At 45.6% G+C, this 26,764-nt stretch overlaps 1 protein-coding gene across 2 annotated transcripts; it reads right to left on the reverse strand.

Moving 5' to 3' along the window:
* Positions 1-517: 517 nt before the first annotated feature.
* sin3b (SIN3 transcription regulator family member B) lies at positions 518-26,764 on the reverse strand. 2 transcript variants are annotated; one of them, XM_062999447.1, is made up of 19 exons: positions 26,430-26,764; positions 23,237-23,343; positions 22,680-22,833; positions 22,239-22,532; positions 19,242-19,394; positions 18,786-18,908; positions 17,236-17,325; positions 17,037-17,155; positions 12,264-12,477; positions 11,329-11,445; positions 10,735-10,973; positions 10,472-10,655; positions 9,106-9,883; positions 8,737-8,906; positions 8,371-8,544; positions 7,865-7,957; positions 6,993-7,087; positions 5,889-6,087; positions 518-2,412 (listed from the first exon to the last, which is right to left on the reverse strand). In XM_062999447.1, exons 1-19 carry the CDS (start codon positions 26,544-26,546, stop codon positions 2,182-2,184), a joined length of 3,651 nt encoding a protein of 1,216 aa, XP_062855517.1. In that variant the 5' UTR covers positions 26,547-26,764; the 3' UTR covers positions 518-2,181. The 2 variants fall into 2 exon arrangements, with proteins under 2 accessions (XP_062855517.1, XP_062855516.1); XM_062999446.1 differs by having other exon boundaries at positions 22,239-22,535.

The raw sequence follows: 26,764 nt of genomic DNA on the forward strand, positions 1-26,764 counted from the left end.
TGTGTGTGTGTGTGTGTGGGTTGGGTTCTGCACCTCACACACACACACACACACACACACACACACACACACACATCCTGTACCGAGATGCCACAGAGATCAACGTAGCTGTGGCGCCCTCTGCTGGCACAAGTATGAACCGCAAAAAGGAACAAGTGATGAGCAAGCAGATCAGTCCATCCAGATGTTGTCCTCACAGCTGGTCGGAAACACACACACACACACACACACACACACACACACACACACACACACACACACACACACACACACACACACACACAGACAGACACACAGACACACAGACACAGGGGTGACCTGAGGTCTGCCGGATGGACCACCGAAACTATTTCCATTGTTGGTAGGGAGGAGCCCAGAGGAACGACCCATCATCATCTGCTGGAGGAACACAGAGAGCACAGCGTGGTCCTCCGTACATGTACAGACCTTGTGCAGAACTCGGAGCAACCAACAGAGAGCCGAACAAAACGAGACGGAGAAAAGAAACAGACGCGTGTTTGTAAGAACTGCACAACCGGGTTGTTTTATTTCAACAGAACTGATACAGGATCCATGTTATACATTCCTCTGCAAAACACTGCTGAGATTTCATCATCATCCTCTTCATCATCATCATCATCATCATCATCATCATCTCATGTTTTTAACATGTAAAAATGACACCGAACAAAAAAACAACAACAAAAGAAACGTAAAGATTTGGCCAAACACTCCAAATAGGACATGATTCACATCATGAGTAATAATACAGGGTCTCCGTCCGAGTCACCAGCTGAGCGCGTTCACTCATTCATCACACGTTCACTCATTCATCACTCATTCATCACACGTTCCCTCATTCATCACTCATTCATCACACGTTCATCACACGTTCACTCATTCATCACTCGTTCATCACTCGTTCACTCATTCATCACTTGTTCATCACACGTTCACTCATTCATCACACGTTCACTCATTCATCACTCGTTCACTCATTCATCACTTGTTCATCACACGTTCACTCATTCATCACACGTTCACTCATTCATCACTCGTTCATCACTCATTCATCACACGTTCATCACACGTTCATCACACGTTCATCACACGTTCATCACACGTTCACTCATTCATCACACGTTCATCACACGTTCACTCATTCATCACTCGTTCACTCATTCATCACTTGTTCATCACACGTTCACTCATTCATCACACGTTCACTCATTCATCACTCGTTCACTCATTCATCACTTGTTCATCACACGTTCACTCATTCATCACACGTTCACTCATTCATCACTCGTTCATCACACGTTCATCACACGTTCACTCATTCATCACTCGTTCACTCATTCATCACACGTTCATCACACGTTCACTCATTCATCACTCGTTCATCACTCGTTCATCACACGTTCATCACACGTTCACTCATTCATCACTCGTTCATCACTCATTCATCACACGTTCACTCATTCATCACTCATTCACTCATTCATCACTTGTTCATCACTCGTTCACTCATTCATCACTTGTTCATCACTCATTCATCACTCATTCATCACTCGTTCATCACTCATCACTCATTCACTCATTCATCACTTGTTCATCACTCGTTCACTCATTCATCACTCGTTCATCACACGTTCACTCATTCATCACACGTCCATCACACGTTCACTCATTCATCACACGTTCACTCATTCATCACACGTTCACTCATTCATCAGTCACTTACCACTCACCTCACTCATCCGCCTCACTCACTCAGTCACTTACCACCTCACTCATTCATTTAATCACATACTTAACTGCAAAGCTCACTCAGTCACCACACTCACTCACTCACCCAGTCAGTCACCCATTCATTTAGTCACTTCCGTCAAGTGCACATATAGCGGGAACACACACACACACACACACACACACACACACACACACACACACACACACACACGGCCGCCTGGTTTCACGTTCTAAAAACTACAATGTACTTGTAAAAAAACAAAACAAAAAGATCACTCATTCATTCACATCTGATCTGCTGTTCAAGTCCTCAGCATGATGACATCACCGTGACATCACAGACACCGCCTCTGTCCGTTCTGCGTGTGTGTGTGTGTGTGTGTGCGCGCGTGTGTGAGAGGAGAGAGGGGCGGGACCGGAGGCCGTGGATCACGGAGACGCCGGAGCCTTGCTGTAGTGCACCTGGTACCTGTTGACAGTCTGACCTTTCACCTGTGACGTCACACAGGTGGTTTTGCAGGGCAGCAGGTCGTCGGGGTTCTCTCCCAGGAGCCAGGAGCGCACGGAGCGGGCGGCGGCGCCGGCCACGTGGACGCTCTGCCACGTGCTGTGCCAGCGGGAGAAGCGCTCGTGCTGCTGTCGCACCACGCGAGAGTGAGACTGCGGGCACACACACGGGGGAGAGAGAGAGAGAGAGAGAGAGAGAGAGAGAGAGAGAGAGAGAGAGAGAGAGAGAGAGAGAGAGAGATTAGAGCTACAGGATTATCAGCTGTGATTAAACGTCGTGATAAAAGTTGGTCATTAGTGTCAATGAACACAAACGCAGGTCTGGGGCGCAGAAAAAGCTAAAGGAACAAGGGGTCTGGGCTCTTTTGTTTTGGGAAATGCTTTGGGGGGTAAATAATGACCCCCAAAGCATAAAAATAATCCATTAAAAAAGAGAACTTGGGGGCGTTCAGGTGGCACAGCGGTAAAAAAAAAAAACACACACACGCTGGAACCAGAGCTGGGATCTCGAATACATCGTATCGAATCTCGGCTCTGCCTGCCGACCAAGGCTGAGACCAGAGCCGTAGATAGAGAGAGGGTCGCGACACTCCTTGTTCTCGCCGCTACACGGTCACGTGGTTCGTGTAACCCTCCAATAGTTCCAAACAAACCCGGCGCGGTCACGTTCTCATATGGGACCGGCAGCAGTGAATGAAATATTAAACACTAATAATAATAAACATTTGTACAATTTCTGGGTTTACATTTACTGCATCTGCTTTAATGTCAGTTTGGTATATGAAGTGGAAGATTGATGTTTATAATGACTTGTTAACACACAGTACATTATATTAGCATACATTACACAATGTGATATTATTAAGTAATAGAGACGATATACAGCACAGAGATTAAAGTTTTTTTATGTTTTGTTTTTTGCATAAACTCTCCCTTCACTTTCCTGAGGATTCATAATAATAATAATAATAATAATCATCATCATTTTGGTTAAACACTAAGTCATGTGGCTGGATTTATAAGGTTTACCTGCACTGAATGAACAGATTGATAAACACACTACCGTACCTGTAACATTATAGTGCAGCTACATAAAATAGCTTCATTCATCTCTTATTTCATGAGTGATTAATCATTCATTCCTACATGTAATACATGAATGAATTCATTATGAATATGCACACGTTCATTTTGTCTAATGTAAGTGGTGAAGGTGCACAAACCATGTAGTTGAGTTAAAGTAGAGATATCCAAGGTAACATATTACTCCAGTAAAAGTAAAAATACTCTTTACCTCCACTTGAGTAAAAGTACTAAAGTATTTACCTTCAAATGTACTTAAGTATGAAAGTAAAAGTATAATGATTTATTATGGCTCTAATGTTTTATGATCATTTCTGTAACAAGACTCTTGATTAATCACCTCATTTTAGGTGAAAAGACTCGTGTGTCATTGATTAAGCTTAACTGACTGAGCTAAATTCAGTTATACCTATTAATGAAGATAAACATGTAACATTTAGTGCTGAGCAAATGCTAAACAATAACAGTATTAAGTATATTAATGACATCAAATTCATTATTTTTTTAAAACAAAGCAACATGCAGCTGAAAATGCTTGATAAGTGGTGGAAATGAACGGGGCTCTATGGGATGTTTGGAACTATTCAGAGCTCCACAACCCGGAAGCTGCGCAGAATAAATGTCACCGCCCCCGTTACAGTGGTTCCCTATGGGAGTGTCGCCGCTCTGGGCTGAGCGGCCACATGAACAGCGATCGGCCTGTTGTTCAGATATGGGCGGGACTAAGCCGGATGGGGTCGCTCTCCCATGACTGGTGCGATTACGACCTCTGCTGGCTGACTGATGGCGCCTGAACAGAGATGAGAAAAGAGCGCTCTCTCTCAGGGTGCGTCTCTCCGTACACGACGCTGAGCTGCACTGCACTCGTCAAAGTGTAGGTGATGAGATGCATGCGGCTGCTGCCCACGTGTCGGAGGGGGGCGTGGGTCGGCTTCGTTCTCCTCAATCAGAGCGGGGATGGGCATTGGCGTTTCCACACCTGATTGAACTTTGACCCAGTTTGCTGACCCTTTTAAAGCTCCTCCAACGAGACGAACTGTTTGATCCGAGGAGGTAAAAGCGACTCCTTTACTTGATGTGACTTAGTCTGTTCTGTTTGGTTCTGTTCCGTTTGGTTCTGTTCTGTTTGGTTCTGTTCTGTTTGGTTCTTTTCTGTTTGGTTCTGTTCTGTTTGGTTCTGTTCTGTTTGGTTCTGTTCTGTTTAGTTCTGTTCTGTTTGGTTCTGTTCTGTTTAGTTCTGTTCGGTTCTGTTCTGTTTAGTTCTGTTCTGTTTGGTTCTGTTTGGTTCTGTTCTGTTTGGTTCTTTTCTGTTTGGTTCTTTTCTGTTTGGTTCTTTTCCGTTTGGTTCTGTTCCGTTTGGTTCTGTTCCGTTTGGTTCTGTTCCGTTTAGTTCTGTTTGGTTCTTTTCTGTTTGGTTCTTTTCTGTTTGGTTCTGTTCTGTTTGGTTCTTTTCTGTTTGGTTCTGTTCCGTTTGGTTCTGTTCCGTTTGGTTCTGTTCCGTTTAGTTCTGTTCCGTTTGGTTCTTTTCCGTTTGGTTCTGTTCTGTTTGGTTCTGTTCTGTTTGGTTCTTTTCTGTTTAGTTCTGTTCTGTTTAGTTCTGTTCCGTTTGGTTCTGTTCTGTTTGGTTCTTTTCTGTTTGGTTCTGTTCTGTTTGGTTCTGTTCTGTTTGGTTCTTTTCTGTTTGGTTCTGTTCTGTTTGGTTCTGTTCCGTTTGGTTCTGTTCCGTTTGGTTCTGTTCTGTTTGGTTCTTTTCTGTTTGGTTCTGTTCTGTTTGGTTCTGTTCTGTTTAGTTCTGTTCTGTTTGGTTCTGTTCTGTTTAGTTCTGTTCTGTTCTGTTCTGTTTAGTTCTGTTCTGTTTGGTTCTGTTTGGTTCTGTTCGGTTCTTTTCTGTTTGGTTCTTTTCTGTTTGGTTCTTTTCCGTTTGGTTCTGTTCCGTTTGGTTCTGTTCCGTTTAGTTCTGTTTGGTTCTTTTCTGTTTGGTTCTTTTCTGTTTGGTTCTGTTCTGTTTGGTTCTTTTCTGTTTGGTTCTTTTCTGTTTGGTTCTGTTCCGTTTGGTTCTGTTCCGTTTGGTTCTGTTCCGTTTAGTTCTGTTCCGTTTGGTTCTTTTCCGTTTGGTTCTGTTCTGTTTGGTTCTGTTCTGTTTGGTTCTTTTCTGTTTAGTTCTGTTCTGTTTAGTTCTGTTCTGTTTGGTTCTTTTCTGTTTGGTTCTGTTCTGTTTGGTTCTGTTCTGTTTGGTTCTGTTCCGTTTGGTTCTGTTCTGTTTGGTTCTTTTCTGTTTAGTTCTGTTGTGTTTGGTTCTGTTCTGTTTAGTTCTGTTGTGTTTGGTTCTGTTCTGTTTGGTTCTGTTCTGTTTGGTTCTGTTCTGTTTGGTTCTTTTCTGTTTGGTTCTTTTCTGTTTGGTTCTTTTCTGTTTGATTCTGTTCTGTTAGGATCTTTTCTGTTTAGTTCTGTTGTGTTTGGTTCTGTTCTGTTTGGTTCTGTTCTGTTAGGTTTGGTTCTGTTCTGTTTGGTTCTGTTCTGTTTGGTTCTGTTCTGTTTGGTGATACCTTTTTGGCCTTGTGCAAGGCGCCGCGGCGGTACATGTAGTCCTCGGAGTTCATGACGAACACCATCTTGTGCGTGTTGAGCTTGAACCTGCAGTCCAGGTTTCCAGCACTTTCCACCCCGAGCTGATCGCGGAGTTCCCTCCTGCAGCGCAGCGCCTCCACCTGCTTCAGCTGCCAGCGCCGGAACTGACGCAGGTTCCTACACACACACACACACACTTAATAATCACACACACATACACACTTACTATGGGTGTGTTCGAAAACCTAGTGAGCTGCCTTACTGCCTACACAGGCAGCTGCCTCGGTAAGAGGATTCTAATAAGTCATCGACTCATAAGGCAAGTTATTCGAACGCGCTACTTTTTTATTTTTATGCATTTTTCTCCCCAATTTTCCTCCCGATTTAGAGCATCCAATTTGTCTTCCGCTGCTGACGGACTCCAGATTTGCATCCGAGGAGAGCACGCCGCCGCCCACGCCTTCTTTACACGTGTACAGCCGTCTTCTGCCAATCAGGGTCCTTACACAGCGTATGAAGACCCACCCACCCACCCACACATAGTCCGGTCCCCACCCCGCGGATACGGTGGCCAGTTAGTATGTGGTTATGCCCGCCAGATGGCGCCCAGCCGACCGGGGGCAACACCGAGAACGCGATAACATCGGGTGTCGCTTACTAAGCTAACACAGTTAGCATCATGCCATTCAGACCAATGGGACGGGGTGGCACAGAGCGCTAGCATGTCAACTCTCTGCGTCCCGAAAAGGGTTAAATTCGCTGACGAGCCCGAATTTGCAAATAAAAACACTTGTGCAAGTTTATACAAATTAAAAATCAATAATAATTTATTTACTGAATGCTGGGGCATCCTTGATCGCTAAGGTAGCTTGGACGCTCACTCGAGTCAAAACAGTGTTGAAATTTGAAGACGCCTAACTAGGGAGGATATTACGGCGTCTAGGATTTCGAACAGCTCGTTCTCGTTCTCCAACACACCCAAAATCCACACAGAGAGAGAGAGAGAGAGAGAGAGAGAGAGAGAGAGAGAGAGAGAGAGAGAGAGAGAGAGAGAGAGCGCGACAGGGTGGCGCTGGGGTTACCTGGGCAGGAACACGGGCTTGAAGTAGCAACCTTCTGCTTGCGTGCACGAGGCGGACTCTGCGCCGACAAACTGCTCCATGTAGTTGGAGAGGCACTGCAGATCAGAAACACACACACACACACACACATACACACACACATACACACACACACACACACACACACACACACACACACACACACACACACACACACACACACAGTTTATTTCGTTATGTCTGATTGAAGAACCCGGCGTTTGAGTCCAGGTCCCAGAACCAGGTCCACCTTAAAAAAAAAGGGGCTAAGGGCGCTCGAGTGGCGGCACCCAGACAAACACAATCGGCTGTGTTCGAGGGAGGGAAGGTCGGACGGCGTCTCTTCCCGCCGAGATATGCAGTTTCCGAGACGCCTGTGCGAATCCGCGGGCGCCTCCGTGGGAACCCGACGCTGGCACGTGATGAGAGGCGGCTGCCACATGGTGATCTCGGTCTCCTCGATCGGATAGGGGAATTAGGTGTGACTAAATTGAAAGATAATGGGGCGAGTTCTACCAAGAACGACACAATTTGGGTCCCTGGACTGGTTGAACGCATCAACAAAAGTGGTGGAGGATTTATACAGAGCATAGCGTGACTCTCCTAAGTGATTCGACTCGACCTGGAAACCCTCCACCGACAACCAGCCACTCCTGCCTCATACAGTAGGAGTCACTGTCGTACCGGAAACGGAAACGAGACTCGAACCCAGGTACCAGTGGTGAAGGACTGGGCTAACGGACCACCGAGCCACCCGGGCGCTTCAGTGCCGACCCCAATGGCTAAATCCATCATGTGGGTCATTTATTGCGTTTCTTTATCCTCTCGCTAACACCCCGACCCGCCCGCGTTACCTGCACGTCCAGCGGATCATCGGCTTGAGCCTCTTCCGTATCCAGCAGCTCGACGGTCATCGTGACTTCTCCTTTATTCTGGATGAACATCACCTGCAGTGAAACACGACCGGTCAGGCCTTAGGACACACCTTCTAATTTCTGAATTTATGCGTTTCACAACATTTGCTAACATGCGGAATAAATCAGTGATATAAAGGAAATGATCCATGATGCCTCTGACTTTGCAGGAACAGTTTAGGGAAGGACCTTTCCCTGTTCCCTGTGCACACTGAAGAAAAAGCTCAGTTTAAAGATGCTGCACAGAGCCCTGACTTCAACTCCACTCAACAGCTCTGGGATGAACCGGAACGTCAGCTGAGACATAGTGCGCGGTCGTGCAAATGCTGCCAACTTTTGACTAAACTGGCACAAATTCCCACACTCCAAAATCCATTTATTTTTTTAAACAGGACGTCCGACAAGCTCATGGTCGTGTGTGTGTGTGTGTGTGTGTGTGTGTGTACCTTGAAGCAGTTCTCCTCGGTCATCACTCTCTCGGCTTTCCACTGGTAGCTGGTCTCCCACGCCGTCCGGACGCACTGGGACGAGAGGTTCCCCCCCGTGGCCCCCCGCCTCCTCTCACACGAATACAGCTCGGCTACCTGTACACACACCTCGTCGCTGACCAGGTGCTGCAGCTGCGCGCACACACACACACACACACACACACACACACACACACACACACACACACACACACACACACACACACACACACAGAGAAGAAATCACAAACATTAGGAGATCTGATCAGCATTAAACCAGATTTGGGTCGAATGAGCCACCGATGGCTGACGGGACGCTGGGCGGCCAAGAAAAGGTCACCTTACCTGCCGGACGATGTTCTGGATGACTTTATCGATGGTGAAGCCGATGTAGGCGTGGATGGTGAACATCTCCCGCAGCGTGTCCTCGTACTGTATGGAATCCAGATTTCCGTCCAGCAGACTGCGCACCATGTCCAAAAACGCTGGGTAGTACTCCTCCAGCTCCACCTCGCCTGCACACACACACACACACACACACTGTTTAATCAAACCTGCACCCCTCAACCAGGCTCCAGATTGGCATCACACAACGGCGGTGAGGAGAAACCCATTCGACCATCCCCTCCCTCGGGGTAGTACAGCTGGAGATTCAAACCCAAGAGCTTGAGTACCACAGAGAAGTGTGTGTGTGTGTGTGTGTGTGACTCTTACTGGGTTGCTTGAGTCGCAGCTCCATGGCCAGGTCGGTGGCTTTGTCCCTGCGCCCCTCGGCCACCAGGAGGCGCTCTGCGCTCTGCTCGGCCCTGTGCTCCAGCAGTTGGCGTTCGGCCTGCCGATACACCCGCAGCAGCCGCGAGCACAGGGTCTGGTGCAGCCGCAGGAAGAAGTACCAGTTATTGTTCACGAAGAACAGGTTGTAGACGCCGTCCTGCTCCTTCTGCAGGTCCAGCTGCTCCTGCTGTTCGGCGCTGTGCGGCGACGGGCAGCGCTTTCGCTTCGACTCGCCGTTCAAATGCTGCGGATTTGCCGGCGTCCCGGACGGCGTGGCCCCTCCCTCCGTGGCCCCTCCCTCCGTGGCGCCGGGGGTCGTCGGAGGAGGAGGAGGAAGAGGGGGCTCCGTCGTCCCCTCGGGTTGCGCGCCCGTCGTCGCCGCCGCCGCCGTCATCGCCGCCATCGCCGCCGCCGCCACCGCCGCCACTCCGTCCTCCGCCTCCGCCTCCTCGTCCGTCCACTCCTCTGTCTCGCTCAGCTCCCCCCGGCGGGCGAAGAAGAGGTCCGGGAGGAAGTGGTGGATGATGCGCTTGATCTGGTCCTTGTCCTCCTTGTGGATGGTCGGCTGGCGCTTGACGTGGTAGATGATGAGGGACGCGGCGTCCTCCAGGATCTGTTTGTCCTTGTAGGTGAAGATCAGGTGAGGTTCGCTTGCGGGCGCGGCTCCTTCGCGACCCTGCTGACCCACGCCGCCCTCCTCCGTGCTCTGCTCCTGACGCTACACACACACACACACACACACACACACAGCCATTATCAAGCTTGATATATACAGATATCAGACTGCAGATCATACACTACATGGAACAGTAGTCGCACTGCCACGATCACAAAGAACTGCCCTTCATGCTGCCTTCATGTGGTCAGATGTAACCTGAGTACCACCAGAACAACAGGTCTGCCATGATAAAGAAGCTGCTGGGACATGTGTGACTGTCCACAGTCCAGCAAGCTTTACATCACTATGGACTTAAAGCACAATGTCCTGACCTCAGCCCCACTGAACAGCTTTGGAATGAACTGGAACATCAACTGAGACAGACATGCTCTCATGCTTTGACTTGATGGGCACAAATTCCCACAGACATACAGAAATGGGATGGTGTCCAAATACTTTTGGCTGTATCTACAGCAGTGGTAGCTCAGGGGTTAAGCAATCAGAAGGTCGTAACTGTAAGTCGGTGTAAATCTCAGTGAAGCGCGATGGTGGTAGCCTTTTACTCTGGAGGAACGGTCCACTGTCGAGAAGATGAAAGACTCCTGCAAGTCACCACGGAAACCAGATCGGATAAAAAAACGAGCGTACCTCATCGTAGATGCTCTCGATCTCGTTCAGCAGACTCTTGGACCTCAGAGCCTTCATGTCGTTCTGTTTGAAGTTGACGCCCTGATGGTCCAGAGATTTGAGGTAGGCTTTCTCGTACTGCTCCCTCCAGATCTTATTGAAGCCCTGCTGAGCATCTCTCCACTCCTCCTCTTTGGCCTTCAGTCTGCAGGCACGAGAGACACGCTCGTCATTAAACCCCCTCCACCCACGAGACCTCGCGAACATTTCATATTAAGGTTTACCTCTTCAGCACCACGGGAACGGCGGTAGCCGGGTTCTTCTTCAGCCCCTCGATGATCTCCGGAGCTTTGTCGCCGTAGATACGGTACACGGCACGCCGCTGGATGACCTCGGAGGTCCCGCCGAGGCAGTCGTCCAATCGGAAGCGGTCTTGGTCCTCCGGCGAGAGGCGGGTCAGTTTCTTCTGCACGCTCTCCAAAACCCTGATGGTGGCCAGGTTGGTCTCCAGAACCACGTCCAGCTACGGAGACGGAAACCACACGGTTACATGTGGTAACTGAACCAATGAGGAGTCAGTGAGCCAGTCAGACCTGGTTTTGGAACGGCTAATCAGGCTATAATGGATATTTTCCACCACAAGTGTGTGCAACACCCCATTTTCCAATCTCTGGCAACCTTGGGTTTATACAGAGATCTGTAGGGCGTACTGAGGACCACGATACTTCCCCCGTACCCCGTTACGACCTCATCCTTTGCTTTTTTTAATCGCCGTCCTTCCTTCCATCGTGTTTCACTTCTCGTTTTCTGTCTCGATCAGTTTCAATTCCTCCCCAGGACGCTGGTTGACCCGTTCCCCCGGGGTGTAAAATCCTCACCTCGAACCTCTCGTCCTCACAGCGATGGAGCTGCTCCTCGTACGGCGTCTTCTTGGAGCTGACGAACGTGGAGTCCTCCGACCACGACGGGAAAGACACCCAGGTGTCGTTCAGCACCTGAACACGGACGACAGACGTTTCGTCATTTTCATCATCGCTAAAAACACCTCCTTGTTTCTACACTCACTGTCCATTTTATCAGCTCCACTTACCACACAGGAGCACTTTGTAGTTCTACAATTACTGACTGTAGTCCATCTGTTTCTCTGCATGCTTTGTTACCCCCTTTCACCCTGTTCTTCAATGGTCAGGACCCCCACAGGACCACCACAGAGCAGGTATTATTTAGGTGGTGGATGATTCTCAGCACTGCAGTGACACTGACATGGTGGTGGTGTGTTAGTGTGTGTTGTGCTGGCTTTTAAACACCTCACTGTCACTGCTGGACTGAGAATAGTCCACCAACCAAAAACATCCAGCCGACAGCGCCCCGTGTGCAGCGTCCTGTGACCACCGATGAAGGTCTAGAAGACGAGCGACTCAAACAGCAGCAATAGATGAGCGATCGTCTCTGACTTTACATCTACAAGGTGGACCGACTAGGTAGGAGTGTCTAATAGAGTGGACAGTGAGTGGACACGGGGTTTAAAAACTCCAGCAGCGCTGCTGTGTCTGATCCACTCATACCAGCACAACACACACTAACACACCACCACCATGTCAGTGTCACTGCAGTGCTGAGAATCATCCACCACCTAAATAATACCTGCTCTGTGGGGGTCCTGTGGGGGTCCTGACCACTGAAGAACAGGGTGAAAACAGTCAGTAATTGTAGAACTACAAAGTGCTTCTATATGGTAAGTGGGTTTTAATGTTATGGCTGATCAGTGTATGAGTGCGTGTGTGTGTGTAAATGTGATGTCACAAGCGCGTACCTCTTTACACAGCGCGGTTCTGCCGCTACATTTGGGTTGCTGGTACGTTTTGGGCAGGGCTCTGTAACTGGAGCCGAGTCGCTTACAGGAGGCGTAGTCCACATCCCTGGCCCCGCCCCCCTCCATGTAGCGCTCCGACAGACCCGAGACGGAGTGAGAGAGCTCCTTCTCCCCCAGGAAGGACTTGAACTGAGAGTACAGCTCCGGGAACTTCCTGCAGTACACACACACACACACACACACACACACACTCTTTAGTACACACACCTACAAACCTATCCGTTCACTTACTAACAACTAGACATGATTCTCAATACCCAGTCCAACTACTGGCATGTTTTTAAGTATTAAAATAGTGACATACGTATATATATATATATATATATAGTATTAAAATAGTGGCATATATATATATATAGTATTAAAATAGTGACATATATATATATAGTATTAAAATAGTGACATATATATATATATATAGTATTAAAATAGTGACATATATATATATATATATAGTATTAAAATAGTAACATATATATATATATAGTATTAAAATAGTGACATATATATATATATAGTATTAAAATAGTGACATATATATATATATATATAGTATTAAAATAGTGACATATATATATATATATAGTATTAAAATAGTGACATATATACAGTGTATCACAAAAGTGAGTACACCCCTCACATTTCTGCAGATATTTAAGTATATCTTTTCATGGGACAACACTGACAAAATGACACTTTGACACAATGAAAAGTAGTCTGTGTGCAGCTTATATAACAGTGTAAATTTATTCTTCCCTCAAAATAACTCAATATACAGCCATTAATGTCTAAACCACCGGCAACAAAAGTGAGTACACCCCTTAGTGAAAGTTCCTGAAGTGTCAATATTTTGTGTGGCCACCATTATTTCCCAGAACTGCCTTAACTCTCCTGGGCATGGAGTTTACCAGAGCTTCACAGGTTGCCACTGGAATGCTTTTCCACTCCTCCATGACGACATCATGGAGCTGGCGGATATTCGAGACTTTGCGCTCCTCCACCTTCCGCTTGAGGATGCCCCAAAGATGTTCTATTGGGTTTAGGTCTGGAGACATGCTTGGCCAGTCCATCACCTTTACCCTCAGCCTCTTCAATAAAGCAGTGGTCGTCTTAGAGGTGTGTTTGGGGTCATTATCATGCTGGAACACTGCCCTGCGACCCAGTTTCCGGAGGGAGGGGATCATGCTCTGCTTCAGTATTTCACAGTACATATTGGAGTTCATGTGTCCCTCAATGAAATGTAACTCCCCAACACCTGCTGCACTCATGCAGCCCCAGACCATGGCATTCCCACCACCATGCTTGACTGTAGGCATGACACACTTATCTTTGTACTCCTCACCTGATTGCCGCCACACATGCTTGAGACCATCTGAACCAAACAAATTAATCTTGGTCTCATCAGACCATAGGACATGGTTCCAGTAATCCATGTCCTTTGTTGACATGTCTTCAGCAAACTGTTTGCGGGCTTTCTTGTGTAGAGACTTCAGAAGAGGCTTCCTTCTGGGGTGACGGCCATGCAGACCAATTTGATGTAGTGTGCGGCGTATGGTCTGAGCACTGACAGGCTGACCCCCCACCTTTTCAATCTCTGCAGCAATGCTGACAGCACTCCTGCGCCTAGCTTTCAAAGACAGCAGTTGGATGTGACGCTGAGCACGTGCACTCAGCTTCTTTGGACGACCGACGCGAGGTCTGTTCTGAGTGGACCCTGCTCTTTTAAAACGCTGGATGATCTTGGCCACTGTGCTGCAGCTCAGTTTCAGGGTGTTGGCAATCTTCTTGTAGCCTTGGCCATCTTCTTGTAGCACAACAATTCGTCTTTTAAGATCCTCAGAGAGTTCTTTGCCATGAGGTGCCATGTTGGAACTTTCAGTGACCAGTATGAGAGAGTGTGAGAGCTGTACTACTAAATTGAACACACCTGCTCCCTATGCACACCTGAGACCTAGTAACACTAACAAATCACATGACATTTTGGAGGGCAAATGACAAGCAGTGCTCAATTTGGACATTTAGGGGTGTAGTCTCTTAGGGGTGTACTCACTTTTGTTGCCGGTGGTTTAGACATTAATGGCTGTATATTGAGTTATTTTGAGGGAAGAATAAATTTACACTGTTATATAAGCTGCACACAGACTACTTTTCATTGTGTCAAAGTGTCATTTTGTCAGTGTTGTCCCATGAAAAGATATACTTAAATATCTGCAGAAATGTGAGGGGTGTACTCACTTTTGTGATACACTGTAGATATATATATATATAGTATTAAAATAGTGACATATATATACAGTGTATCACGAAAGTGAGTACACCCCTCACATTTCTGCAAATATTTCATATCTTTTCATGGGACAACACTATAGACATGAAACTTGGATATAACTTAGAGTAGTCAGTGTACAGCTTGTATAGCAGTGTAGATTTACTGTCTTCTGAAAATAACTCAACACACAGCCATTAATGTCTAAATAGCTGGCAACATAAGTGAGTACACCCCACAGTGAACATGTCCAAATTGTGCCCAAATGTGTCGTTGTCCCTCCCTGGTGTCATGTGTCAAGGTCCCAGGTGTAAATGGGGAGCAGGGCTTATAAATTTGGTGTTTTGGGTACAATTCTCTCATACTGGCCACTGGATATTCAACATGGCACCTCATGGCAAAGAACTCTCTGAGGATGTGAGAAATAGAATTGTTGCTCTCCACAAAGATGGCCTGGGCTATAAGAAGATTGCTAACACCCTGAAACTGAGCTACAGCATGGTGCCCAAGGTCATACAGCGGTTTTCCAGGACAGGTTCCACTCGGAACAGGCTTCGCCAGGGTCGACCAAAGAAGTTGAGTCCACGTGTTCGGCGTCATATCCAGAGGTTGGCTTTAAAAAATAGACACATGAGTGCTGCCAGCATTGCTGCAGAGGTTGAAGACGTGGGAGGTCAGCCTGTCAGTGCTCAGACCATACACCGCACACTGCATCAACTCGGTCTGCATGGTCGTCATCCCAGAAGGAAGCTGACGCACAAGAAAGCCAGCAAACAGTTTGCTGAAGACAAGCAGTCCAAGAACATGGATTACTGGAATGCCCTGTGGTCTGACGAGACCAAGATAAACTTGTTTGGCTCAGATGGTGTCCAGCATGTGTGGCGGCACCCTGGTGAGAAGTACCAAGACAACTGTATCTTGCCTACAGTCAAGGAGGTGGTGGTAGCATCATGGTCTTGGGCTGCATGAGTGTTGCTGGCACTGGGGAGCTGCAGTTCATTGAGGGAAACATGAATTCCAACATGTACTGTGACATTCTGAAACAGAGCATGATCCCCTCCCTTCGAAAACTGGGCCTCATGGCAGTTTTCCAACAGGATAATGACCCCAAACACAACCTCCAAGATGACAACTGCCTTGCTGAGGAAGCTGAAGGTAAAGGTGATGGACTAAACCCAATTGAGCACCTGTGGCGCATCCTCAAGTGGAAGGTGGAGGAGTTCAAGGTGTCTAACATCCACCAGCTCCGTGATGTCATCATGGAGGAGTGGAAGAGGATTCCAGTAGCAACCTGTGCAGCTCTGGTGAATTCCATGCCCAGGAGGGTTAAGGCAGTGCTGGATAATAATGGTGGTCACACAAAATATTGACACTTTGGGCACAATTTGGACATGTTCACTGTGGGGTGTACTCACTTATGTTGCAGCTATTTAGACATTAATGGCTGTGTGTTGAGTTATTTTCAGAAGACAGTAAATCTACACTGCTATACAAGCTGTACACTGACTACTCTAAGTTATATCCAAGTTTCATGTCTATAGTGTCGTCCCATGAAAAGATATAATAAAATATTTGCAGAAATGTGAGGGGTGTACTCACTTTTGTGATACACTGTATATATATAGTATTAAAATAGTGACCTATATATATATATTTATATATAAAACATACCTTTATAAGCTGGCATTTGAACAGTGAGGAGCTGTGTTAATTTTAATTGTTTAGTCTATTTGTATCTGTTTTATTTTGTCTCTTACTCTGTATTTTTATTTGGTTCTTACTTTTTTAACATAATGTTGTGTTATGTATGCTTATTCGATGTACAGCACTTTGGTCAACGTAAGTTGTGTTAAGAGTGCTTAATAAATAAAATTTACTTACTTACTTACTATTTAACCAAACTCCTGAGAGACGATAACAGAATGACAGGTTCATTCCCAGGTCCTAAGGCTCTGATGCTTTGCAACACCCACACTACACACAACCTGCTGCCCTGACGTGCACTACAAAGCTCGGTTTAAAGACATCCAGTGTCCTGCATAGAGCCCTGACCTCAGCTCCAGAATAAACCATAGAAATGCTCTCGAGTGAATGGACACAAATTCCCATAGACATACTTCCAAGTCTTGTGAGAAGCCTTCTCAGAGGAGGGGTGCTTTAGCTAAAAAGCTCTCTCTCTCTCTCTCTCTCTCTCTCTCTCTCTCATATATATATGTATACTGTATGTATATGTATATGTATATATATGGGAGAAGCCTTCTCATATATATCTTTTTAGCTAAAGCACCCCTCCTCTGAAAAGGCTTCTCACAGGTCCTATAGCTCTGATGCTTTGCAACACCCACACTACACACACCCTGCTGCCCTGACATTTGATTGGCTGCTTGTGTGCACACGTGTTCGAATCATCTAAATCAGCAAAGCATCGTCATTATGGTGCCGTTTACCCGAGGAAGGGCGTGACCAGCTGCAGAAGCTCCGCCCCCGACACCACCTCCTGGTTGAACAGGGCGATGCAGCGCAGGAAGTTCTCGTACACCTCCTGACTCTTGAACAGACGCCGAACCTGGAACCAGAGAAGAACAGAACACCAATCAGAACACGGAGAGCACGAAGGCAGAACCAGAACCAGTCCTGGACCTTTACCTTATCGAAGAACGTGAACTCGCGAAGGACTCCGTGTTTCCCCACCGAGGCGAAGGACTGATCTTTGGAGCAGGAAAACTTCATCTTCTTCTGCGACGCAAAGAGAGAAACATGTTAAATCCACGGAGAGATAGCACATGGTGTTTAGAATATGAATCAAGAAAAATCTGAGATGGACAGAAATGTTTGTTTCATGCTAGTTTTATTTGTTTTGCTTTATATATCTTATATATCTTCATATATGTCTTCAGTTTTATATTATTAAGGTACTTTAGGATTATTTCTGAATTATCTTGAGTAAAGATTTCTTTTAATGTATTGGACATATGTAGTTTATGTCTTTCACTGTTGTGTTTTGGGCATTCTGTCAGGATGTGTTTTATGGTGACAAAATGTGGGTTCTTCTCCTAATAATAGGTGTTTGTGTGTTGCCTATTCTACATCTACTATATTTCACTTGATCTGTGCATTTATTTTTAATATATTCATATTTGAAGGGTTAAATGTCCATTAGTGGTAGTTTAAAGTTGATAATTTTTGGTTGGGTTCTTTCTCTTGCCAACTGATTTCCCGAAATTCCACAGTGTCCAGGTATCCCGCACAGTCTAATATCGAATTTTTTATCAGAAAGCTTTTTATGGTGTTATGGTGTTGTGTGTTTGGGTTATTGTTGGGTGTTCCGGACAGAAATGAGACAGAAAAAATAAAAGAAAGAGAGTCAGAGTGCATAAGAGTGCACAAGGACCTGCAATGATTGATTAGGGATTGATTAACTGAACTGAGCTAATTGAGGGCCTGTAAGGATGGGTAAAATAAAAATGGGATAAAACAGAAAAAAGGTGTGGATAAATATTGCAAGGAGAGAGAATTTGGATTGGAAAAAAGCTAAACTTAGATAAGCACGGGGTTGGAATGCGATTGTACGAAACAGGTTTTTTCCAGGGGGTGTAAAAATATACAAAAACACAACACTAAGCTCCACAAAAGTGCTAAACACGCACATGTGATCAACAGTGAATAGATCTGTAAATACGTCATGCAAGTGCCTGCTGCACTACTGGGTAGAAATTTTACAGTGTGTGGTGGAGTCAGAAGCACCGCTGGTGGCTACTGGAGCAGAGCTGATTCATAACTGAGCTCTAGAACTTTTAAAAATTAAGCATAAAACACAGAGGAAAAAGGCGAGAACAAAGAGAGACTCCCGACAAAATAAAGCCAATCAGTCATGTAAACAGCGAGACGAGCGCCGTCTAGTGGACGATTACTGAACTATTGGTCTTGGGACGTTTCTCACAGGAATCTTAAACAATCAGACCGGACGTACCGAACACGGAATTATATATATATATATATATATAATATATACAGTATATATAAAATTTATCTATATTTATAAAGGGGATGAAGGTTGGAAGGAGACAGAACAAATTTTTGCAGAAATGGGTTTAAGACGGGACCGGAGACGATGGATTTGGGACACGAACAGGTGTGCAGGGGAGGGGCGGGGTGGAGATGAAGCGTGTAGGGACGTGAGAAAGTGGAGGACACACCTTGAACAAAGGTGTCATGTGAGGCATGAGAAGTGGGCGTGGTCTCTTCTTGGTGTGTTTGTTCAGCTCGTCCTCCTCGGGCTTCTTCATCGGGTCCTTTCCGGTCAAAGATCCTCCAGTAAACTGCACACACACACACACACACACACACACACACACACACACACACACACACACACACACACGTGTGTTTTATAGGTGGAGGGTGGACATATTTCAATAGGATATTCTTATATTTGTATGGACAAAAGTATTGGGACACCCCTTCTAATTTTCAAGTTCGTGTTTTAGCCACAACAGTTCCTGTTCCAGCGTACAGCACGCTCTATAAACAATGGGCACAGATTTCACTCTGTTTTAATTCCGTTCAGGTGTCCAAATACTTTTGGCCCTGTAGTGTATTATAGTGTATGTTAGGCGCTGCTGACTAAAACACAAAGGGTCCCACTCGCTCACCAGTGATCTTTTGGCGTCGGGAAGGAACTGTCCAAACTCGGCGAGCAGGTCCTCCTGTCCCTTGAAGAGACTGGCCACTTTAGAGAAAACCTCGTCCTCCGTCATCCCAGCACTCGTTCTGCTCTTGTTCTCCTTCAGCTCCAGCTGCTCCTTCTACAACACAGCAGAGTCACATCAGAGCCTTAATAACCCCCACTGTGGATACATCCTAAATCCTGTGCTGGATTATTTCGGCACATGTACCTGATGTTTACTGGATTATTTCAACATGCATACTGGATTATTTCAACATGCATACTGGATTATTTCAGCATGCGTACTGGATTATTTCAACATGCATACTGGATTATTTCAACATGCATACTGGATTATTTCAGCATGCGTACTGGATTATTTCAGCATGCGTACTGGATTATTTCGGCATGCGTACTGGATTATTCCGGCATGTGTACTGGATTATTCCGGCATGTGTACTGGATTATTTCAGCATGTGTACTGGATTATTTCGGCGTGTGTACTGGATTATTTCAGCATGCGTACTGGATTATTTCAACATGCGTACTGGATTATTTCGGCATGCGTACTGGATTATTCCGGCATGTGTACTGGATTATTCCGGCATGTGTACTGGATTATTTCAGCATGTGTACTGGATTATTTCGGCGTGTGTACTGGATTATTTCAACATGCATACTGGATTATTTCTGCATGCATACTGGATTATTTCAGCATGCATACTGGATTATTTCTGCATGCATACTGGATTATTTCAGCATGCATACTGGATTATTTCAACATGCATACTGGATTATTTCAGCATGCATACTGGATTATTTCAACATGCATACTGGATTATTTCAACATGCATACTGGATTATTTCAGCATGCATACTGGATTATTTCAACATGCATACTGGATTATTTCAGCATGCATACTGGATTATTTCAACATGCATACTGGATAATTCTGGCATGCATACTGGATTATTTCAGCATGTGTACTGGATTATTTCGGCATGCGTACTGGATTATTTCAACATGCGTACTGGATTATTTCAGCATGCGTACTGGATTATTTCAGCATGCGTACTGGATTATTTCAACATGCGTACTGGATTATTTCGGCATGCGTACTGGATTATTATGTACACATGGATTATTATGTGTACTGGATTATTTCAGCATGTGTACTGGATTATTTCGGCATGTGTACTGGATTATTTCAACATGCATACTGGATTATTTCAACATGCATACTGGATTATTTCAACATGCGTACTGGATTATTTCGGCATGCGTACTGGATTATTCCGGCATGTGTACTGGATTATTCCGGCATGTGTACTGGATTATTTCAGCATGTGTACTGGATTATTTCGGCGTGTGTACTGGATTATTTCAACATGCATACTGGATTATTTCTGCATGCATACTGGATTATTTCAGCATGCATACTGGATTATTTCTGCATGCATACTGGATTATTTCAGCATGCATACTGGATTATTTCAACATGCATACTGGATTATTTCAGCATGCATACTGGATTATTTCAACATGCATACTGGATTATTTCAGCATGCATACTGGATTATTTCAACATGCATACTGGATTATTTCAGCATGCATACTGGATTATTTCAACATGCATACTGGATAATTCTGGCATGCATACTGGATTATTTCAGCATGTGTACTGGATTATTTCGGCATGCGTACTGGATTATTTCAACATGCGTACTGGATTATTTCAGCATGCGTACTGGATTATTTCAGCATGCGTACTGGATTATTTCAACATGCGTACTGGATTATTTCGGCATGCGTACTGGATTATTATGTACACATGGATTATTATGTGTACTGGATTATTTCAGCATGTGTACTGGATTATTTCGGCATGTGTACTGGATTATTTCAACATGCATACTGGATTATTTCAACATGCATACTGGATTATTTCAACATGCGTACTGGATTATTTCGGCATGCGTACTGGATTATTCCGGCATGTGTACTGGATTATTCCGGCATGTGTACTGGATTATTTCAGCATGTGTACTGGATTATTTCGGCGTGTGTACTGGATTATTTCAACATGCATACTGGATTATTTCTGCATGCATACTGGATTATTTCAGCATGCATACTGGATTATTTCTGCATGCATACTGGATTATTTCAGCATGCATACTGGATTATTTCAACATGCATACTGGATTATTTCAGCATGCATACTGGATTATTTCAACATGCATACTGGATTATTTCAGCATGCATACTGGATTATTTCAACATGCATACTGGATTATTTCAACATGCATACTGGATTATTTTAACATGCATACTGGATAATTCTGGCATGCATACTGGATTATTTCAGCATGTGTACTGGATTATTTCGGCATGCGTACTGGATTATTTCAACATGCGTACTGGATTATTTCAGCATGCGTACTGGATTATTTCAGCATGCGTACTGGATTATTTCAGCATGCGTACTGGATTATTTCGGCATGCGTACTGGATTATTATGTACACATGGATTATTATGTGTACTGGATTATTTCAGCATGTGTACTGGATTATTTCGGCATGTGTACTGGATTATTTCAACATGCATACTGGATTATTTCAACATGCATACTGGATTATTTCAACATGCGTACTGGATTATTTCGGCATGTGTACTGGATTATTTCAACATGCATACTGGATTATTCCGGCATGTGTACTGGATTATTTCAACATGCATACTGGATTATTTCAACATGCATACTGGATTATTTCAGCATGCGTACTGGATTATTTCAGCATGCGTACTGGATTATTTCAGCATGCATACTGGATTATTTCAGCATGCGTACTGGATTATTTCGGCATGCGTACTGGATTATTTCGGCATGTGTACTGGATTATTTCGGCATGCGTACTGGATTATTTCAGCATGTGTACTGGATACCCGAGGTACGATCTCGATTATTTCAGCACGTGTACCTGATAAGTGTGCAGGATCTCCAGGAACGACCTGTAGATCTCAGGATGGTCCAGAAACCTGCTTTTGATCTTGTTTACGTAGCTGATGGCGCTGTCGAACTCTACAGGACTCGCTTCTGAGGCGGGCGGCGACGACGAGGAGGCGGTGGCGGGCTGCGACTGGCTGGGCAGGGGCAGGGCGAGTCTGGTGGGAGGTTCTGGGGCTCCTGACGACGAGGAGACGCTCTGAGGAGACGCCACGGTCTCGCTGGGGGCGGAACTCGACTCGGCGCTCTTGGCTTTACCTGGAGAAACCTGCTAACATAAACGTATGGAAAAACATATATAACCACACTGAGGGAATCCTTTACTGAGGCATATGAGGCTGTTGTGAGCACTTAGGAATACACATGCGAATGTAAACACCGGCGCATTAACACACAGACGGTGAAGAGATTTTACCTGTGCAGTGAAAGGCGACTGGAGGAAGGCCATCCCATTTTTGGGGATTTCTATCCGATAGCCCGGGGGCAGGAAGGCGTTGAAGCCCAGCACGAGATCCGGGTGACCGTGGAACAGCTGAGACACTCGATTGATCACGCCTGGCGTATCAATACTGAGGAGGAGGAAATAATACGCATTCATGATCAAGTCAAGTAACTTCAACTTCAAAGTCATCAAACTTCAACTATCTCAAGCTCAACTCTTTGCTTTGCTATCAGCCTGCCGGGCACCTAAACAGACATGAAAGGGTGTGTCTGAGGGTGAGCAGGCCGATAGGTCCCCTCATATCTGCTGTAATAGCGGCCTCTGCTGGCTGGTTGTGGCACCAAACGACGTTTCTCAAGGCACAATGAAAGGAATTTTGGTTTTCATTTCACCATCTACAGTCCAAAACATTATTAAAAGACCCTCTGTGCCCAATCGTGATCCTTACAACCTTTCCCTCCAGTCCAAACTTCTTTGAAACTGGGGTTGTACGTTGAAGAAGAGTGGGTGGGTGGGGGGTGACGTTTTACCTCTGAGACTTAAACTCCTTCATTATGTCCAGGAACTTGTTGTAAATCCCAGGATCGTTGGCAAAGCGGATTTTAACCTGATCCAGGTACGACAGCGCATCTTCCACCTGCGGAGAAACAGAGAGAGGAATACAGAGGGTCAGGCGCAGCGTTCCTGACCGGATGGTGTGCATGTGCGGCCCGGTCATGAAGCATGCCTACTCGAAGCCGCCCTGAACTAAATAAATATGAAAATAAAAAGGAAAATCACTAAGAATGAATAAATCTGGTGGTGCTAAACAAAACTGGTCTACGATCAGAAACCCTCGCCTCTTCAATATCCAGCTGGTCAATATCGTTATCGTGTAATAAAATCGCCCGTTAGTCGGGCGCCCGGGCCATGCGGCGGGATTAAAAGCTAGCCCACCGCGGCTGAGATCTCGGCTCTTCCATCAGCCGATGGCTGGAGCGGACGTCCTTGTCGAACACACCGGTGCCATCCTAAGAGAACGCGTGCAGCACCCACTCTACAATGGCTTGATCAGTGCCGGAGCCTGGCACAATGAGTCGAAGATCCTTCTGTAAAAGCACCACCAGTACGAGGGGGAGAAACGAGACAAAAGGGGGCCCCGACGCCCCCCTAGCAGCACTACCTTATGATACTCGATAGGCTAGTGCGCATTACACCAGCGCATTTTCGGAAAGAGGTTCGAGTCTCAGACTGAAAGGAGATGGCAGCGGACCCACAAATGGCACCGGGTGCGCTCCTGGATTCACCCTGCACCATGTGAGCTATGCCACCTGGGTGTGGTGCCCAAGATACAGATAGTGATAAATTCGATGCGGAATTCAATCCCAAGCCTAAAGTGACAAACAGACCCTAAATAAAAACAACAATGACTGTTTGTAGTGATGGTTTTATATTGTTCTGTAAGAAGCAGTGTTAAGTTGTGTGTACATGGGCATTCTTGCCATCTATCCATCAATGTGCATCGTTGGCATTCGGGATACAACAAAACCGTAACGACACTAATGGCTCCTAATTAGTTGTATATTTGGTACGATATGATGCAGATTGGGACCCAATCAGAGCTGCTTGGAGGCTTCCAGCTTTCCGGCAAACTGGACCCAAGACCTGAGCACAACAAACTCTACAACCATTACAAAGATTAATGACAAACACTTTCAGATTGGCTGATGAGTGATATTCCGAGGTGTGTTCCATTACTGGTTTCATTCATTCTTTCTTTATTTCTTAAGTCAGATGGGGGGGGGGGGCGCTGGGTGGTATAAGCAGCAAGGGAATTGGCAGAGGGAACTGGCGATGACTAGATTGGGTGAAATGCAATATACAGGTAAGCTTAGTATGATAAGTTTTGAGCTCTAAGCTATGCAGGAGATAAATCTTCTTCTAGATTTGGGTGGTGCTCGGGTGGCGCAGCGGTAACATGCCCTAGCCCACCAGTGCTGTGACCTCGAACTCTTAAGTTCAGTTCTCAGCTCTGCTATTAGCCGGCCGGGCACCTACACGGACACACGACTGGCCGAGTGTCTGTCGGGAGAGGGACAACGGCTGAAACGGGGATCTACGTCGCCGACTGTTCGATGGATGGCAGTGCGAGTGAGGGTGGCAGCACCCGTCCAATCGGTATCAACTGGATTGGGTGGAAAAATTGTGAGTCATTTTAAACCATTTATTGATGTTCTTACTAAATATGGCTGTAAATGCTGTATGAGCAACCAACCTCTGGTTCTGACAAACTAGAACCTCTTGGGGAAAAAGTTTGTACACCCCTGTTTTATAGGAGTTAAAGGTATTAAGACTGGAGCTGTCCGAAACTGGAATCGAGTTTTGGTTTGAGGGCTGAAAAAGGGCTAAAATCCTAAATTGAATCCCCAACCATCCCTTGATCTAATCCACTGACATTTACTCTTGTAAACCGCTGACAAGCTCAATACCGTGAATCAGAATCCACACTGTGGTTCAGTCCTGCTTGTTTAAAGTCTCAGCACACCTACAGTAAGGAGGTTAGAATCGAAACACATAACATAACATAACAGTGGTGCATGTGAAGATGAGGGATCTGTTAAATGTGAGGCTAATAAGTTGTGATATGGCCAAATGGTTACGGCCAGGCAACTGGGTTGAAGTACGGTGGTGGTAGTATTACTATAACACTCTGGTGCACTTTTACAGCCGGGTAAACTAGATTTGTGTTAAACTTAGATGGTATAACGAGGAACAAGAGTGACCTAAAGGTTTTGGATCTTGGTGTTCGGTGTTCTGCCGAATCTACCTCACCATAATTTACTCAGTACCATGTACTCTCCAACACTTGTCTCTAGTCTCGCCTTCCTTTATTTAGTTTAGGCATTCTTGTATTTATTGTAATGTTGTCTAACTGTACTGTACTGTCTTGCACTTTTTGTTCTATGTTGCACCCTGGACCTGGAGGAACGTTGTTTCGTTTCAATATGTACTCGTATAGAGCTGAAATGACAATAAAACCTCTCTTGACTCTTAAAGTCTTAATAAAATCACAGTCCACAAATGGGTCACATCCCTAACCAGAGCTGTATCAGGCAAAATATTACCCAGTGACTGAAAAGACTGTCAGATCACAATATTTACAATGAACTTACGGAAGATATGAACTACCTGAAATGTGTTTACTTTGGGAAAATACAAAATAACTAGTTTTAGACGCTTGTAACAGTGTTCCGCACACGTTCCAGGAACGAATGCTTCATCAAATCGAACTTTTATCACCAGAACCAGCAAAGTAAAAACGATCTCAGCACACGCCTCGGAAAGTGTTTCCCAGTTTTTGACAAGACTTTGAGATCATGAATAAATAAAAAAGCCTCCGTCCATCCATCCATCCATCACGGAGTCCACTGTACGGAACACTGTGACGTACCGGTATCGCACAGTCTGAGAATTGAAAGTGACTTAAGCTAAGCTAATGCTACACCGATGCACACTTAGACACGTTTGATGGTGTTAATATGAAGGAAACGCGTTTCCTAACGCGAGGTTAGGTTAAATTCAGCAGGTAACGATTCTGTGCAAATGAAAGGAGTAAGCGGTGAAGTTGAAAGAGCGGCGAAAAAGAGCTAATGCTAACGCTAATGCTAACACTTAGCTGAAGGGACCGGAGCACAAAGCGGTACGAGGCGGCGATCGGGCTGCTTGGATTGAAATAAACGTTACCTTGAGCTTTTGGAAGTGCTGCTGGTGTTTGAGAGGGGTGAAGGCTTTCTCCTGGAGCGGGCTGAGCGGGTGTTTGGTGGTGGTGCTGCTGCTGTTGTGAGACTGGATCTTCGCCATTGTGCTCACAGCCACCAAAACACCAGCAACTGATCTGTACTCACCCCCCAAACACTCAAATACTCCTCTTATAAACAGATCCGACACCCGAAACTCTAATATAAAAGCTTAATCCGGTCTGATTAACCGGGTCTGGTTTGCTGGAACGCACAGAAGAGCTTAAATCAATAAATCACGAAAGAAAAGAAGAATCTATGCCAAGTGGCACCGCGGCTCTG

Source organism: Trichomycterus rosablanca, chromosome 7 (assembly GCF_030014385.1).
Source record: "Trichomycterus rosablanca isolate fTriRos1 chromosome 7, fTriRos1.hap1, whole genome shotgun sequence".
NCBI lineage: Eukaryota > Metazoa > Chordata > Actinopteri > Siluriformes > Trichomycteridae > Trichomycterus > Trichomycterus rosablanca.

Excerpts from the sequence above, each read along its gene's own strand:
- sin3b (XM_062999446.1), bottom strand. The coding sequence starts at position 26,546 with ATGGCGAAGATCCAGTCTCACAACAGCAGCAGCACCACCACCAAACAC. Across the intron at positions 7,958-8,370 it reads CCGAGGAGAACTGCTTCAAG|GTGATGTTCATCCAGAATAA; the intron begins GTACACACACAC and ends GTTTCACTGCAG. Across the intron at positions 6,088-6,992 it reads AAGCCCGTGTTCCTGCCCAG|GAACCTGCGTCAGTTCCGGC; the intron begins GTAACCCCAGCG and ends GTGTGTGTGTAG.